Below are 18580 nucleotides of genomic sequence, written 5' to 3' on the forward strand. Positions count from 1 at the left end.
GCTCCTGTTCCTCCTCACGTCATTTCAGATGTGACAAGCTTTTATTACGCTCCACCTCATAAATACGCACCGAGGGGGCTTTTAAAACGGCCCGCAGGCCATTTCCCCAGATTACATTTAACATTGTGACATTTCACTGGAGAAGTGGGGAACAGGATTGGGGGGGGGTGGGGGAGCCTTGCTGGTTCGTAGTGTTGCGGTTTGGCCGTTAGGTGGCGCGGAAGAGGCTCCGTGGTGCGACTGTTATTGGCTGAATGGGATCCCAGTGAGATCTGGCACAGAGGGGGGAGAGCAGGGGAGCATAGCACAAGTCCTGGGGGCGGTTTGAGCTGAAACTATTCCACCGCCAGACTTCCATCGACATTCCTCCGTGTGTGCGGCCCACAGAGCGGAGCCAAGGCGGGTTTACGGTGCGTAATTACGCACGAGCATACGACGGATCCGCGGTGTCGCCGGCTGTGGACACCGGGCGGACAAAGGGAAGAAGGCGAGCGGGCTGGAGTACAACAACTGACTTGAGAGGAGGAGTGCTGCTGGAGGGGGGGAACCAGGGGATCTGGAGTCGGAAGTGATTTCTCTTCTTTCTTTCTTCAGAAATGTAACTTACGCTTCAGGATTTCACATGAGAACATAATCGAGTTGGGAGACGCAGAGGAAACACGGGACGGAAAGAGTTCGTGAGTGGAATCTTTCCCTTGAACCAGCATCCAGATCCTCGGAGCATGGGGTAAGTTGTGTGTGAAATGCGTCTGGAAGTGATTTGCTCGGATGACAAAATGCGTGGAAAGTGAACTTTGTGCTGACTTGCGGGTTTTTTCTGGGCGTTTGGCGGTTCGATCCTTTTAAAACGCGCATTTCTTGTATTTCCTTTTACAGCATTTTGGGGGAATCGATCAGTTCACATGTGACACTGCGTTTGTTTTCTGTCCATTTCTCGTGTCACCAAAGACAAAAAAAACCTCGATTAGTGATGCGTTGACCCAGTTTCATGAGAATCTGATGTTCATTCACACCTGAATCACAGCTGTGACCCACAGAAGGTCGAATCTCCACGGCGACACATCCCAGCTGCTTTAAACTGAGCTGCACAGAGACGGTTTGTTTAAAACTGAGCGTGGTGTTTTCATGGTCATGTGATAAAACACACACACACACACACACATACATTCTCTCTCTCTCTCTCTCTCTCACACACACAGAGGTCACTCAGGCATCACTCAGTTATTGTGATTTCCTGTTTTCTTCTCTCTCCTCTGCTGTTTGCAACACACACACACACACACACACACAAAGAGAGAGAGAGGGAGAGAGAAAGAGAAGAGCAAGGAGCTTGGACCACTTGATTTCTCTGTAGAGGATTCTGAGTGGTTTTGCTCTTGGTGTCCCATTGTGCTCAGTCTCGTTACCTGTGTGTGTGTGTGTGTGTGTGTTGAATGATGCATGAGGACATTGCTTTCAGCTCAAACACACCTGAACTCTCCTCACATGTCCAGAGTCCTGGCTCTCAGCCTCGTCCCTCTGGGGTCAGTTTAGTGACATTTAAATGGAGCTGCTTCTCAAATAAGTGTAAGAGCACAATATGGGAGTGTTGTACTGATATGCATTTTTAATGGAAGTCCAGTCCACCTTCGTCACATCCTCAAAGTGAGATTTAACACTGCAGTTCAATTTCAAATGCCACAATATACAGTTTGCAATCAGGAGATATCATGTTTTAATGCAGACCCTAGCTTCTTCAGACCAGTGAAGTGAAGTGATTCTGCATGATGTTGATGCTCAAATGTTTATCCCAAATTGCTGCATCAGAAGTCAGCGGGTCCATGGCCCTGTGGCCTTCGTAGGTTCTCCCCCTCAAATGAAACACAAAAACTCACTGTGCAGATGTTTCCCCCAAAACTATCCCACTCTCTCTCTCTCTCTCTCTGTCTCTCTCTCTCAGTTTAGCTCCATATTCTAATTGAGGAGAAGTTGAAGACAAACTTTTCGAGAGGTGACGGCACACGGCTCTTGAGCACCTGAGCACCCAACTCTCACATTTCTGACTAAAAGTCTATTTGATCTTGGCCGCTCAAAAGATTTGCACCACTTGTGTCCTGTACATCTGTAAATGTGGATGTGACAAACCCCATTGTATCACATGTATCTCAGTCACTGTGCCATACAGGGAAAACTCCAGGTGCCTTTTCATATGGTGTCAGTGGCACAGCAGCAGTTATGTGGACCTGTTGTGCAACATCTGCAGGAGCAGGAACATTTACAGTCTGACAGGAGGCCTGAGACAAACAACTGCTGTGTTTTGATGTCATATTTTTGATGCCTCTATACCGTCTGCACTCTAATCGAGCATACCGGCATCACCGCATGCGTCACTGAGGCCGCAGAGTACAATCACCTTGTCCAAATAGAAATCAGAAAGGAGCTGGATTTAGCTGCAGGGCCACTCACTCTGCACAGTCAGACAGGAACCTGCGCTGGAAGACAGAGACGCCCTGCAGCTCTTTTACCGTCCTGACTGAAGTGAGCACCGGCGAGAGTCTTGATTAACTGCCCCTTCGAGTCCATAAAACAAATATATGGTCGGCGCACAGATGCACGTACAACTTGTCTGTAAGTGTTCATCCACCTCGTCTGAGCTCCTCTAAGAGTGCACACTGAAAACAAAATTTACTCTTGATATAATGTGAATCCTTAACTCTCCTGTAACAAGCTGCTGACAACATAAAGTAGTTTTACCATTTATCCACTTAAAGCAGACACATTATGATCATGTTTTCCGTTGCATAATTTTAATTTGGGTTATTTCTTGAAAAGGTTGTTTTTGCTGTAGCTCCTCTTTTCAGCCTCTATCTGAAACGCTTGGTTTTAGCTCCTATCTCTTTAAGACAGCCCAGTCTGCTCTGATTGGTCTGATTGGAAGGAAATGTCCCCTCTCACTTTATCTGGATTTGTTAGTGGAGCGTGCCAGACTGGTTTCTAGGTGTGGATTATGAAGATGTGACAATTGTGACATCACAATACCCCTGAAATATTGGCCTGACTACTGACGACCCTTTACCACAGACTACAGGATTTTTAAAACTTCTACATACACTAAAAATTGAAATAACACATTAGAGGAAAGAGAAAATCCTTTAATTTGTTTATATATCAGAAACCAGACCAGCTAAAGACAACTAAAGGTAAATTCACCGTGGCTGGTTGGACTGGACTGAGGGAACCTCGACAGCGTGAGTGTGAGGAAGTTTAAAAGTTTAAAACAAATGTTTCAAGTGATACTGTGATATCCGTGTTATTCTTTGGTGTTTTCATGTTGAAATGACCCAATCTTATGTGTATTCTGTTTGATAAGTGAAGGTCATCAAAATATTACTGTGATTCAGTGCACAGCTACAGATACAAACTGGTTTGGTTTTTACTAGAGCCCGACCTATATGGATTTTTCGGGGTCAATGCAAATGCCAGTATTAGGGTGTAAAAAATTTCGGCCGATAAAAATGTTAAACGGAAATTTTACAAAGAAATGTTATTGGGGTTTGATATTTTTTTGTTGTTAAATGATATAAAAGACAACAAATACAAAATATAAAGCTTGAATTAAGAAAATTAACCATTTTTTTGTACGTAAAAAAAGGTAAGCTATCTTTTCTGCATTGTTTATTCTGATATGTCTGTGAAAGGCTTGTGTAGACAGATAAATCGGTCGGGCTCTAGTTTTTACGAACCTAAGTCAGTGTTAAGTCTGTGTTGTGCAGCTGAGGGTTTCCTGACAACCTCCGCAGGTACATTGTTCTACTTTGTAACTTGAATCCTCTTTCCTCTCGTCTTCTTTCCTCTCGTCCTCTTTCCTCTCGTCCTGCTGCAGAGGAGTTGTCTACGAGCTGTAAAATGTACCCGCTACACCGAGAGAGGTACAAACAAACCCGCTGTGGTCGTCTCTGTGTCGTGGCTCTGCATGGCCGGGATGGGCGATAACTGCAAGTTCAGATTTTGATCTCCTACCGATAAATGCTGAGCCAAATTCATTGTGTTTATTCATAATTAAAGAGTTAGTTTCGTGGATGTCGATGTCACTCAGCTAAAATTACAAGGCACACGTGAAACCTACTGAATATTAATGTTGGAATCCCTGTTAAATTTCAAGCAGGGCAGCTTTTAATGGAAAGGCAAACATTATAACGTGAAACTGAGAAAGAGCTTTTGTACATTTTAGTTTAGCTTCTCGAAAAAGCAAAGATCTGATATCGATAGTTTGGGGATCAATGCGCCCATCCCGACCTCGTCAGTCATTTATTTGCTTCCGAACAAAATCCACCTTCATCACGTCCCCATGATGTTCATCCTCCCTCAGCATCTGTTGAATCTGCTGTTCACCGTGTGATCTGAGGGGAGGTTCCATGCTTGTCATGATGTGCAGATGCTGTCGGCATGATCTCCGCTTAGTGTCGTCGTCGCTTGATGTCTCTTTCATCATACGTCGTCCTGTCAGTCGCTGCAGCTCAACTTTCAAACATCTCTGCTTTGTTTAAACTGTGCATCATCTTTTACCAGATCGTGGAACGTCTTGCATGTCAAACGTCAGTGTTCAACGTAACCACACGGCTGTCACGCATGTGTCGCAGAGTTTCCATTTTGTGCTGTGAAATGCGTATTTTAAGCCGCTCAGTGTTTGATGCTCAAATGACGGAGAATCACAACAACTACAAGAGCCGCTGAGCTTTCTTCATTCACGTTTCTGTCTGACTGGTGATTGGTCGACTGAACGAGCTGCTGCCGCACGTTGACTGAGAAATACTGGTGAGGAGTTAGTGAGAGGAGCTGAAGTCTAGAAGTGGCCAGATTTTAGAGCTGCAACGATTAATCATTAGAGAGAAATGATAGTCAGTTATGTTTTGGTAATTCTTAAGCTAAAATATCAAACATTCTCAGATCTGAGCTTCTCGAATGTGAGTTTTTGGTGCTTTTCTTTATCATATGACGTAAACTGGATATATTTGCGTTAATTAAATACATTTTGCAGTTATTTCAGACATTTAATTGACTAAATAATTAAAGTAGAGGAAATATGTGCAGATAATTAACTGTTTTATTTGTTGTTGGGCCTTTAGTTTGAAGAAAAGCTGCCAAATGTCATCAGCGATTTCATTTTTGTCGCTTTGATGGGAATTTCCATCGTTGTTCAAATGATGAGAAATAGTTGTGTAAGGACTGTGAGTTGTGACGCAACAAAGTAAACGATGGAGCACAACATGAAACAATAGTAACACAATATCCTCATATTGTACAGCTGTAATTAGTTTTAGTAGGATTGTTATTGTATAATGTTTCTGTTGCTGATGTCTGTATCGAATCATCTACAAGAAATGAATCCTCATATCGCTGCAAATCAGACGTCACGTACAAACTTTTACACACGATCTGCGATGTCGAAATCGAAGCGGCTGATCTATCGGTCGGTCTCAGTGGAAACCTGCTCAGCATCAAGGAGAAAGTAGCTGCTCTGCGAGTGGAAGAGCTTATTTGATAGCTGTTATGGAGACAGATCTGCAACTGCAACAGTAAACACTCATGTCTCTTTGTATTCACTTCATTTCACTGCGTTTTTATTGGCATGAAAGTGAATAACGGTGCCGCCGGAGGATTGAGCTGACAGACCCCCCCCTCACCATCATCTATCTGTCTGACCTTCATATCCTGAACACAGAAAACACTCTCTGTGCTTTGCGTCACCTTCACAAATGTGAGCGCGCAGTAACTAACCGGTCCGACTCCTGCAAGAGGAGCCGACCTTCAGATAACTGAAGTGCTCCTCTGTCATTCAACACGAACACAGCTCACATTTCAGCCGTTTCTCCAAGTGTTTTGCCAGCGAACTGCTTGTGGTGATATAAAGTGGAGTGAGTTCTTATGAATCGGAGAAGTGGAGAGACACTCGGTGAGAAGGTCGACGTCTCCTGATGTAAGAGGACGTCGAACTGACAATAATAACAACTCCGGAGGTTTCCCCACGTTGTGCAATTCGGTGTATGCAGCATGTTGGCTTGTGGTTTGTGCTGCAGAGATATGGTGACTTGTTGAGTTGCTACACTGTGAGTTAGCGTTTCCCCTCGCCGTGCTATTTCGGTGTGTAGTTGTAGCGTGTCATGTTGCCAGACTGTGGGCAACACACTTTCGCTGGTCCGGGAATGTGGACGCGAGGCCGCTGGAGGTCAGAGGAAGCAGACGCATAAAGGAGGAACAGTGTCAGATGAACAAAGAGAGGCCGACAAAAAGAAACGCAGAGAGCTTTTTTCCCCCCGTCTCTGCAAAGACTGTGAAGTCCCTGGAGGCTGTGAAACCACAGCAGAGATTCAGCTGTGTGTTGTGTTAATGCACAGATGGTGAAAAACGATGCTCTGCTGAAGCACTCAGCCGACGCTCTCATTCACACTGACTTCCACTGCATTCAGAGGGAGGCAGGAACCAGGGCGATCGCAGGGTCGTGGGTCAGCACTTGTTATTTAACCTGACAGACGGAATATCAGGATTTTCTTTGTGTTAATGTTAGAGTGCCTGTAACATCTTTTGAATCTCTTTCTCAATTGGAAAGCTACTTGAATCATATCGCTATCATGTGACTTGTTACATAAGACGAATCTCCTCTTTCATCTCCAGTGGAACAATATTACAAAGCTGACAGGTGATTTAAAGGGCAGCTACACGTTTGTCTTAAAGGTTCCGTGTTTAGTATTTAGTGACCTCTAGTGGTGAAGTTGCATGTTGCAGCTGAAAACCCCTCACCTCCCCCTCCTCTTCCAAACATGAAAGAGAACCTGTGGCAGCCTTCAGTTGTCGTAAGAACTCCGTAGAGAGGACCCGCTCCTGATGTAAATAGAGTATTTTAATATAAAGGGGTTATTCTAAGGTAAGGAAAACAACAATTCGTACAATTTAGATCATTACACACTAGTGAAAACATCACTAGGATTATTTTATATTTACTTTCTGCCAATAGATTCCCTTTCACCTAAATCTTACACACTGGACCTTTTTAAAACAACACTCACATTTGGTCTGTTGTTGTTGGGCTGAGTAGAGGTTCCATCATAATGGAAATAATGAGGCGCTTGTTCTGTGTAAAACCCAAAGTATCATGCAGAAAGTGTTTTAGTTCAATATTTACCTCCACCAAGGACTTTGTGTTTTTTTTTTTTATCTGTGCTTGTGTGTATGTTAGCAGGATTACACAAAAACTACTGCGCACATAACACAAAACCTGGTGGAGGGTAGCGGTATTGACCGGGGAAGGACCCATTCAATTTTGGTGCGTCTCCGGATAGGGACTCACTCACTTTCTCACTTCATTGCTAGATAGGGCGCTTTTCAACATTTTCATTTATTTCTCAGGGAATAATTCATGGGGGGGGGAAAGGGGACTGATATTTATGAGTGTGCACGGACAAAATAATAATCTATTGAGTTTAAACATGGTGTCGTAAGCGGACTGTTGGGCCTCGGTGAAGGTTTTGTGCTCTACTGAGTGTCATTCTAATCTCTCTTTGTGTTTCCATCCACCGTCATCATGGAAACAAGGTCTGTGGTAAAAAGAAAAGAGGAACCAAAAGACATAACAAAAAAAAACCTTGGTACGATCCGTCTGCCTAAAGCTTCATGTTGCTCAAGATTTTATATCTCGTCATTGCCGCACACTAATATGTGAAAAATGATGAAGATCAATGTTGAAGGTGAGACCTCCTCTGAATCTAGGGTCTAAGAATAGAGGGTGTTGTTTGCTCCGTGCATATTGTAAAGCCTGTTGATGCTTATATCAGGCTTTGGTGTATAAATAAAACCGATATGATTTTGTGTCCTTGGCCCGAAACCTACTCATCAGTGTACTTCGATATAAATCAGGGAAAGGCAGTAAATTGTTGCATTGAGAAGCTGCAGGGTCAGTGATTTAAAATTTGGCGTTTTCGCTTGATGAATGACTTAAAAGATTCATTTATAATCAACATATATAATTTGACGATTGATTTATAGCGTCATTGTTTCAGCACTACTTTAAACACAGAGTCTGTGAGTATATCTTGCATTAACATTACATTCAGATAATGAGATATGGTATCGTGCAGTTTCATGGCCTTGCTGCAAATCTATGACGAGCTGATATCTTTTTGGCACAAGGACAGTTCAGCCAACCACAGCATAGTTCTTCATTTCTCTTTCTCTAGAGATGTTCAGAAGCCAGGAAGTAAGAGTCTCAGAAATTTAAAATCCTCTCCGAGTCCCTCTGGTATTTATTAAGAAAGTTGAAGAGTGCGATAAGAGAGAAACGGCGACTGGATCCTCAGATGTATGTAATTTCATTTGCATACGTGTTTCATGCTCTCGCTCTGACCTTTACTGAGTGTCTTTGTCATCAGAGCTCTCGCTGGCTCTCTGATTTGCCGTTTCAAGTGCGAGATGTTGGATTTTAAGTTGATCCAATGGGATTTTAGGCGGTTGGGTTTACAGCTTCACCCCCTCCACAGGCTATTTACAGCCCACAGAGCTCATAGGCTCCATTTCTGGCAGTTTGAGGACTATTTTCTCTTCTGCAGAAGCAACCGGTCGTGTATGACTGCGAGGCCAGACAGGAGGGGGCAGCTTCTGTTTCACAGATCAGGGACTCTGGGTGGGGGAACGGGTGCTGAGGTTCAGAAGAGAGATGGAGGCAGCAGCGGGAGAGGATTAAAAAGTGATGACTTGGGGAAAAGGCGCTGTGTGTGTGTGTGTGTGTGTGTGTGTGTGTGTGTGTGTGTGTGTGTGTGTGTGTGTGTGTGTGTGTGTGTGTGTGTGTGTGTGTGTGTGTGTGTGTGTGTGTGTGTGTGTGTGTGTGTGTGTGTGTGTGTGTGTCTGTCTTTAGGTGGCGAGACACTGAATATGCAGAAAGTAAATATGCTACACTGAGAGCCCCTGAGCCTTTTCTCAATGTTTATGGTTATAATTTAAAACCACTGTGAATAGTTAAAATTTAATACATTAATGGGAAAATTACCATCATCATCTTGTCTGCACAACCCCAGTAATAATATACCTATAATTTATGTTACGCTTTTCTTAACAATGTTACCAAGTGCTTTACAAGGAGGAAACAATGAGAATAAAACAATAGAATTAGATAGAGTTATATAAATAAATAATTAGGAATAGTCGGGGTCAATAAGATCCCGTCTCAGTCATGAGGAAAATCTTTATTAAAAAGAAAAGTTCCAGTGTTTTATTATTAGGGTTTAGGAATAATTTGAGCTAAATATATTTGCTAAAAATGAGATAAATCACACAACGAAGAGTTAAATGTTAAATGAAATGGATTGACAGGATTTTTTTTTCTTCTAAGTATCTTTAGATATTTTGATAATATAATTATCATGAATTCTTTCGGCCACAATAATCATTGTTGTAGTATAAATAGTTATAGTAAAAATACGATATAGTGTTAGTTGTAAAATCGTGAATAATATGTGAATATTCAAATTCTGTAACGAGTGTATTTTTTGTCATTTTGATATCAAACTTCATCCAATATGCAGTGAAAATGACTAATGCTAAACTGATCTATTCAATTGTGAAGCCATTCTTTATTTTGTAAATATATGTTGGTGGTGCACACACAGCTCTGCCAAGTGCAATGAGAAGCTTTACAGTTTGGAGACTTTATGCAGAATTCAATGGGCTCTATGTAAGTTTTTACAGGTGCCATCATCAGCAGTTACTTGTCAACTCTTGCTTTCCCTCTATGAGCTTCTTTAGCTTCTGTTGAACGCTAAGCCCCAGTCCAGTGAGTCACTGTAGCATCCAGTCTAACCTGAATAAGCAGAGGGCGTCGTATTACCTCTCTGGTTCAGTGACTCTCAGCACGTTCAGCAGCAGAGACAACGTACAGTCAGTGGATCACCTTTTTAAAGACGCTTCTTTCAGTTTCTGCACGTTGTATTTAACTAATTGATCAATATAAACGAATCATGGAGATGAAGGAATCATCTCTTAACCTTGAGTGTCTAAACTCTTTGAGCTGCGTATGATTTGCAGTTGGACATGAGGACTGAGGGCTTTATGCTGCAGCCCCTCACACTGTGTGTGTGTGTGTGTGTGGGGGGGGGGGGTTAAAGTGACACTTTTGGTGCTGATTTTATCCGTCAAAGAGTCGCTCTGCTGTGAAATTGTTTTCAGACTGACTTGTTCAGCCCTTTTATACAATTTGTGAAACTCTGCAAGTCTGTTGCCTTTGCTTTTTGAAGAAAATGCATATTGTTGTGCTGTAACAACAACACTGAAAGGATGTTCTCCTTTGTTGTTCTGCATTCACTGGGATAATGGACTTACCTCCGACATCTAGATAACGTCATCATTGCTCTTATAGACATTAGATGGAGCTCATGTTAAGGTTTGTTAAGGATAGTTTGGTTCTGGGTCGGGTGCTGTTGCGTTGCCTCTGGTTTTCAGGTCTGTGTGTAAGCGAGCTTGCTGTCAGCTCTGATCACACACTGTGACACAGTCATTGAGGGGGAAATGTGTTTTTGAGGCAGACAGAGTGAACTGTGACCTGCAGGGAAAAGATGATGTGTATTAGAGCACTTTTTGTACCATGGTGGTTAGTCACACTGCTGTCGGTGCAGGAACCTGCTGTCTGTTGTCCACCGCATTTTGGAAAAGCTGTTTTCAGACACGAACTCGGGAAAATGTCTCTGGGTCCAAACACTTTCCTGACTTTGCCTTTCACACATGAACAACACTGCAGGAGATTGTCCCGTCAGACGTGTTCACAACAACAGAAAATGAACTTTCATGTTAGGGCTGGTGTCTGTAGAACATGCAGGAAGCAGGACGTGTTAATTCTGCTGCGTTTACAGCACATCGAAACTCTGGAAACTCATTGTCTGTAGTCAGTATTTTAGTTTTGCATCCATAATTAGTTTTGCGTCTGTTGTGTCATCAGCGTCCTCAGTTGGATGCGGTGAATCCTCTAAATGATCTCCAGCTGTATTGTCACATGGGCTCATTTGGACATTATCCGGAGTGGCTACCAGGCGGCCGGAAGGAGAAGCCCCAGAGATTGTCCTGACTTGGATATTTGTGTTCTCGCCCCTCTGGGTATTTTAATATTATCAGGAGTTCAACATCTGAAAGAGTCTGATAGTCTGTTTGTCGTCTTGTCCTTGTCAGATCGGATCTTTTTTTTTGTTTGGTTGAAAGTACATTTTTGCATGTCGTGTTTATGGTCGATTTTGCAGCCGTTCATTTCCGAGCAGGCCCAAATATTTGCAACTCGTGAAGAATAGAGCTGCAGATATTAAACAATCAATAGAAAGTTAACTGGTTTAGTCATTTTCAATCAAACGTGTCAAATGTTCATGTCCAGTGTCGACTGCTTTTCTTTGTCAGATACAGTGAACTTAAAATATTTGATTATAGTATGTTGGTAGTATGAAGATGTTAAACTGCACTTTAATTCTCAATTCTCAAGCTGCCTTCACCTCAAGTTGAAAATACAATTTAAAATAAATATAGAATGTTTGTATGAAAATATTTCTATTGAAGCAGTAGCAGCAACATTAATAATAATCACTGCTCCTCTCCATGATAGACGGTTGTTGAGGAGGAGATTCAGAAGTGACTCAGCATGTAACTTTCCTACATCACCGTCAGTTTACGTGTCATGATGTGATTTCTCTGCGGGAGGAAATGAACCTTTAACAAATTTGTCCAAGCGGTTTATTGAAATGGAGCATGACGACCTGCGTTGAATGCAGCCACTTAGTTCAGAGGGAGTTTATCCTTTGTGCTGTGATGGCTCCCTGTAGAAGGCTCAGCCCCGCACTGTCCGACTTCCAGCTCGTCCAGATGGAGCCGTCATAGAAATCCGTCTGTTTACGGCCTTTGCTGCAGGCAGAAGCCAAATAGCGTTGTAATATTTTCCTTTCCCTGAGAGGAGTCATTTCATCTGTTTGAATGAGAAGCTGAGAGGGAGAGCGTGCACGCCCGGCAGAAGATTTTCCAGGAGGACAGACTGGAGGAGGAAACCGGAGAACTGTTTGTTTGCCTCAGCCTGACATTTCATTAGATGTGCACCCTTATCCTTGAAATGCTTCTGAATGCTTCAATGCAATTAATTCATCATGAAGGTGGGGTGTATACCTGAGGTCCCCGGGGGCCGCTCGCCTCCTCCTCTGTGTGGCTGTGCTTTTTATGTGGAGGATGGTTTGGGGATAAAAGAAAACTTTAAAACTTCAGCTGCTTTATTCTCCAGTCCTCCGACAATGGCAGCATATCAAGTGAAGTTTTTCCAAATGCACACTCTCAGTTTCTTTGAGGGAAAGTTTAGGTTTTAAGCTGCTAGTTGGCTCCTTATCAAAATCTTCAGATGAGCCAGTGGTGAAGTCCCCTGCGACACGCTGCTGTTATGGTCAAACCGCACATATAGAGGTACGAACCACAAGGTTGAGCCCTGATGATCTGCCCGTCTGCCTGCCTGGGCTCAGATCCCAGCAGAGACGTCCTGCATGTGTCCCCCAGGATTTACCTGTCTCTGTTTTTCTGTCTCAGACCTGGAATATAAATAAGAAGAATTCCAAGGAGAACGTTTCGAGCTGTTCTCCATAAATGAAAAAAGCAGATTTGTGTCTGTTATGAAAACCATCTCTGAAAAGCTTCTCAGGGTAACTCAGCTTAGTTTGAGCACAACTCTAGATATTTATAAATGATTTTGTCTTTTAATCTGGTTATTCACATTTGACCTGAAACAAATAACCTGTGGAGAGTAAATGATCCTGGAATTTTGGATTGTTTGTTGAACAAAACAACCAATTTGAAGATGTCATCTTGACCTATATGGAAAATTATAATATCTATATATTCATTGTTTCCTGACATTTTTAAGACCAAGGAAGAAGTTGACTTGACACTTTTATGGCCTGTCTGTGTTTGGTGCTACAAACCACGGCTGGACAACTTATTTCTAGCATATATATATATATATAAAGTAATAAAAATATATCATTATTATTATTTGCATGTTGTGACACCTTGATCCAGTTGAAAGCAGCTGTTGACATGTATATAGAAACTGGGTGATCACTTTTAGGTGTCCGCACATTCCCACTAACTTCAGATGCGGTCTAATGTCCCAATCGCTACGATAAAACTAATAATAGTGATAACTTGAGAAAGTAGAGTGTTGATATTTTCAAGAGCGACAGATTTACTCCTTGAAAAACATGTTTTCACGTTTTTTGACCCCTTAAATGAGGGAGCTGTAATCTGAAGCTCCGCCTCCACTCATTCATGGAGGCGTCGCAGTGAGTGTGTATGAATGAGGGGGAGGGGCGGGAAGGATGTATACAGCACGTATGACCTGGAATAGATTAACAATAATTGATCCTGATGACGCCTCGCTGGATTCAGAGCGGGGGGGCATGCTGCTTCACAATCACTAAGCAACAGAGGTGGAAAATAACTGCATGTATCTACTCAACCACTTCTTTTATCATGTATATTTCATTTTATGTTACTTTCTACTTCTTTCTACTTCTACCAGGACCAAAAGCCCAGAATCTATATAATTTACTCACGAGGTTATGGTTTCATCTGCGTTTGCTTGTTTGTTTGCAGGATTACGGTGGAGGGTGCGATTTTCCTTTCACCCTCTTGAACGTTGTGAGATGAGAGGGTGTTTTTCCACATGTTCCTCGATTTCACACAGAATCATTCATAGATCTTGATGAAAAGAATCGTACATGTTTAGGGAGCTGATATTTTTAAGTGTGCGGAATGAAAATCTGGATCTAGTTAATTTAAATGTGGTTTGCTCAAGGGACTGTTGGGCGGAGGAATGTGCTCTACTGTGACGTTCCCCTTAAGTCCATGATCTGAATATTGTTTGTCTCGTAGCAATTCAAAGAAGTCAGCCAATAGAATGATGACTCCTTTTATTCAATTTAATTCCCTTAATGACGCACTTTGAATTACATGTCGTCCTTTCAGGTTGCACGTTGGGCTGATTTCTGTAGTTTAACGTTTCACTTGTCTTCTCTTATTTCTAACAGCTATTCAAACTGTCAGGTGTGAGCATCGGCCTCCTGCTGCGCAGTCATTTACGCTTTTTACTCACACGGCACCAGATTTAATTAAAAGCTGCAGAGACTCGTATGACTCAGGCTTGTGTGAAGTACAACAGATTGAGGCTCACCAGGCATTTCTTCTCTTTACTGCACCGCATTAGTCTAGACGAGGCCTCTGCGACTGCCGAGCTGCTGCGCGGTGTTTGCTCTCCTTCACCCCAGGTGGAGTTTAATCCACTTTTAATTTGCCCGTATAACCAAACCTGGACCTGTCGGAGCTGCTCGGCTCGGCGGTCCTGTCACAGAGCGACGTGAAGACGGGCCAAATGAACAGGGGGGGGTACTCTCATTCCTGTGAGATCCGCTGTGACGCCTGGAAGGTGACGAGCAGTCAGTCTTCATTTTACATTGCGATGAGGAAAAAGAAAATCCTGAGTGAAGCTATTTTGCTCTGACGTTAATTCTATTTTGGCTTATTGGCTTAATGAATTTAATGCCCTGGTTATTGGTTATGGAGCCAGATAATTTGTTTTATCAAGTATTTTCACATTTCACGTTTTGCTGTTGTGCTTGATTTGTGTCTGATGTCTGTTGCTTTCATAAAACTACACTGATATTAGGTTTCTACTATTGGAAACTACATACATCCCTTAATAAACAGTTGTTAAAATGGCCGCACTCAAGGACACAGTAGATCTGATGATAGAGATGGTAACTCGCTCTGTGAGACACGCTGCAGGGAATTTGAATTCAGGTCCCCAAGTAAAAACTCCGGAGAATGTCCGAGAGAGCCTCTGTGAGACTACAGCAGGATATTGTCCGGAGAATTTCGTACACGTGACGAATGCTTTGAACAAAAACTTGTGACTTTCGCGGCAGAGTTAATACGTCATGTCCGGCCTCCTGCTGCGCCTCTCCTCACCTGAACGCTCCGGGGTCTTTTCCTGTCGTTTTGAATGCATCTGATTTGGACAATCTTCTGCTGTGATCCTCATATGGAAAAGGAGTTAATGTCTGAAAACAGCTGATCGGAGCGACAGACAGACAAATACATTTTGTAATATATATATATATATATATATATACATCATTAGTTAGTTATATTTATTGTATCTGTAGCTGCTGTCCTCGTGGACCTGGCCGTCACCTAAATCCGCTTCCTTGGCCGTGCTGCTCTTCGCTGTGGTCATCTGCAGCCTCGGTAATCTGTGTTTGAACGCGAACGACCATTGTTTGTATGCAAATGTTCGGTAATTCCAAACAAATCCCACAGGAACAATGCACCATATAGCCAGTGATGACCTACATAGTAAATGGTTACTTCTCTTTGCTAAGACAAAGACTGGGGCCTTTCCCAGTGCACATTATCCTCATTAATGTCGGTGTATAATTGACTTTCCGTGGGAGCATCTTATTGTATACATTAACATTATGCAAACATTAGTGGTGTAATGTTGCATGACGTGTCTGTGTATCCCCTCATGGTCCTGCGAGCCCGTTTGCACAGTCAGTCCCCACAGCGTGTGTGTGTGTGTGTGTGTGTGTGTGTGTGTGTGTGTGTGTGTGTGTGTGTGTGTGTGTGTGTGTGTGTGTGTGTGTGTGTGTGTGTGTGTGTGTGTGTGTGTGTGTGTGTGTGTGTGTGTGTGTGTGTGTGTGTGTGTGTGTGTGTGTGTGTGTGTCCAAACGGAGCAGGATGGCTAATTGGACCGCTAGCGGTTAGCAAATCTTCAGCTTCATTTGCACCGTCGGCCTCATTACACCAGGAGAGAGCATCGCTGACCTTGAGGATGTCTGGAAAACACAATCACATTTGGAAATTGGAAGTGTTTTGTCCTATTTGCGACTCTACCCATTGTCATTCTGCACCCGGTCACCGCAGTTTTCCCTCAAACGGAAAAACAAAAGAAAAGATAATGATATCCAATTAATTTTAATGATGAGAACAGATGTTTTAGCCTCGTGGCTTTGATCACTGAGCTAAATATGGTTTCTTGAGTGTGAGTTTAACATTTTTCTACCGTGCACATGTTTTTAAGTATAACTGTGAAGGCATTCTTATCATGGTTGCCCTATTTTTTTTCATAAAGCAACAGCAGAAAGCTTATTAACTGGAGTATTTCTGCTGCTTCTGAAAAAATGACACCCTAAAAATAACACCTAGAGGTCGTACATTTATGTACATGGTGTAAAATGCAAAGGAGAAAACATCAGAGCAGAACTGGGAAGATTCCTCTATAAACCAAAGGCTCAAAGTTGTGCAGTAATGTCTTTGCTTTCATGCAGAAAATAATTATCCATGGACTGATATGATGACATTTTGTTTTTTTGAAAATTGTTGTTCAATAATCTGTTTTTGAGCATAACAAGCAGTTTTCTGTTTCACTGGTGTTGATTAAGTGTGAAATCATACAGTAACTTTGATTTGGAAATAAAACCACAACTCGTGTGGTTAAATATGTTTCTTGTTTACTGGGATAACTCCCTCTTCACATCAGTGTATCACTGGGATGGCTGCAGCTGAAGGGACGGTATGAAACTCTTCTGCTTAAAATTCAGATCCTGCGGTGAAATCGTCCACATAAAGAAACGTATTGAGAAAGACAGATTTATGTCTCCTTAAAATCTGGCATGTAAATCTGGACCTGAGGCTCAACTCGCTGTGTGCGACGGAGCTGAGGGACAAATGAAGAGGTCCGACTGAATGTGATGTATTCACAGTATGAGGCAGGGATAGAAAATGAATGATAAAACTAGAAGGGCACCCTTTAGAACGCATACGCTTGAATTCAATAAGCTGCACCAAAGAACACACACTCATAGACATGTGCCTGATCCATGAATTATTCCCTGGAAAATCAGTGAAAATGACCAAAAACAAACATCCTTCCACCAAGTTTCGAACAAACCAACAAACACACAGGAGTGAAAACATGACATACTTGGCAGAGGTAAAGATGAAGTACATTCCAAAATGTACACGTGTGCCCACACTCATCTGGTTATGTTATTAGTTTCAGTCTTTTTCTGTAGATTTGGTCCCTGACATGTCCACATATTTTTCTTTAGGCCTATTTGAAGAGCTGAAACATTTTTACACATTTGTTAAGTCCACGTTTGGCTGCCACCAACTATAAATATAGAAGCTTTTGAAAGAAAAATGTTTGTGAAATAAGTTTTAGCTCAAAAAGGACACTGAGACATTTTTATAGACAAGAGATTGCTACTGCGTCACTGCCAGCAGGAGCTCGTGGGACAATAACAAGCTCAGAGTAATGGAAGTCAACAGGGGCCGATGCCAAATTTGGGCAAATTAATCAAAAGAAATTCAACATGGGGAGAAAGCCTCGTGTTTTCTTGCTTTCTGGTTTGTCCAAATGTTGCCACGCTGATACCTTTTAGATTGTGTTCCAGGATTTACCGTCAGCAGGCTGCTTAACAAACATGTCTCGCTTTTGTCAATATACCGAGTTTATCCAAAAAAGTGTCTGTGTCTGTCCGCCTGAAAACAAGCGACTTACAAATTAGATTCTAAACGAACATGAATTCATCATTCAGGTTGTAAAATGGGCCTTTGAGAAACAGATGGATTTGTGTAGTATTGTGTCAATTTTTTGCAGATCTGACATTAAAAGTGCAATATTTAATTGGATTGAATCATATATGAATTGGGTTTTTGTCCTCCAGAATTATTTCATCTTATACTTGCAAATGCTGTTTCCTATATTTGCAAGTATCTATGTTTGTGCATTACCATGTGGTTTTGATGTCATGTTTTCTATGGCTGATCTGTAAGTGTCTGTTCTTCTGGTATCCAGCTGATAACCACTGGTCAGCATGTTACACAAAGCTAAGGAGACACTGGCGACAACTGGAACCCTCTCTTCTCTTCCGAGTCACCGGCAGCATCAAGTGAATGTGTGTTAATGTCTTTCTGTTGTGTGTTTTTTTTTTTTTTAAAGGGAGCAGCCCATCTTCAGCGCCAGAGCTCATGTCTTCCAGATTGACCCGGCCACCAAACGCAACTGGCTGCCGGCCAGCAAACACGCCGTCACCGTGTCCTTCTTCTACGATGCCAGCCGCAGCGTCTACCGCATCATCAGTGTGGGGGGGACCAAAGTAAGAGCCCAACGCGCGCACGCACACACACACAGACACACATTTATGTATCACACAAAGGCAATGATTTGAAACAACGTCATGAATCTTAAGAGATTCTTGCTGCTTGCTGGTGACAAATATAAAGCAACGTGAGCTTTCATTGGTCAGAGCAGGGTCAGCACGGAGCTGTTCATGTGTGTAAGGCTGACTTTATTCACGGGGGGGGGGGGGGGGGGGGGACACACACAACATACACATCTTGGTATCTGGTGACATTTTCAGGTCAAAAAACAAACAACGAGCAATTCTACAAACATTTTTCAAGAGGAGAAATGTCAACACGGTTCGTAGTGGTTCAGGGGTAAATGATGATGAGGGACTGACCTACGCAGGCCCATAGCCAC

The 18580-nt window shown here is 42.6% G+C and overlaps 1 protein-coding gene across 2 annotated transcripts in view; it reads left to right on the forward strand.

Moving 5' to 3' along the window:
• Positions 1 to 255: 255 nt before the first annotated feature.
• Positions 256 to 18580, forward strand: part of LOC117759861 (homer protein homolog 3-like) — a 41195-nt gene continuing 22870 nt past the window's right edge. Inside the window, exons 1-3 of one of the 2 annotated variants that reach the window (XM_034582321.1) lie at positions 256 to 727; positions 3863 to 3908; positions 18038 to 18194. In XM_034582321.1, the coding sequence (XP_034438212.1) occupies positions 3886 to 3908; positions 18038 to 18194 (180 nt within the window). In that variant the 5' untranslated portion in view covers positions 256 to 727; positions 3863 to 3885. The remainder of the gene's footprint in view (positions 728 to 3862; positions 3909 to 18037; positions 18195 to 18580) is intronic. The other variant, XM_034582322.1, reaches the window with a different exon arrangement.

The sequence above is a fragment of the Hippoglossus hippoglossus genome, chromosome 4, assembly GCF_009819705.1.
Source record: "Hippoglossus hippoglossus isolate fHipHip1 chromosome 4, fHipHip1.pri, whole genome shotgun sequence".
NCBI classification, from domain to species: domain Eukaryota; kingdom Metazoa; phylum Chordata; class Actinopteri; order Pleuronectiformes; family Pleuronectidae; genus Hippoglossus; species Hippoglossus hippoglossus.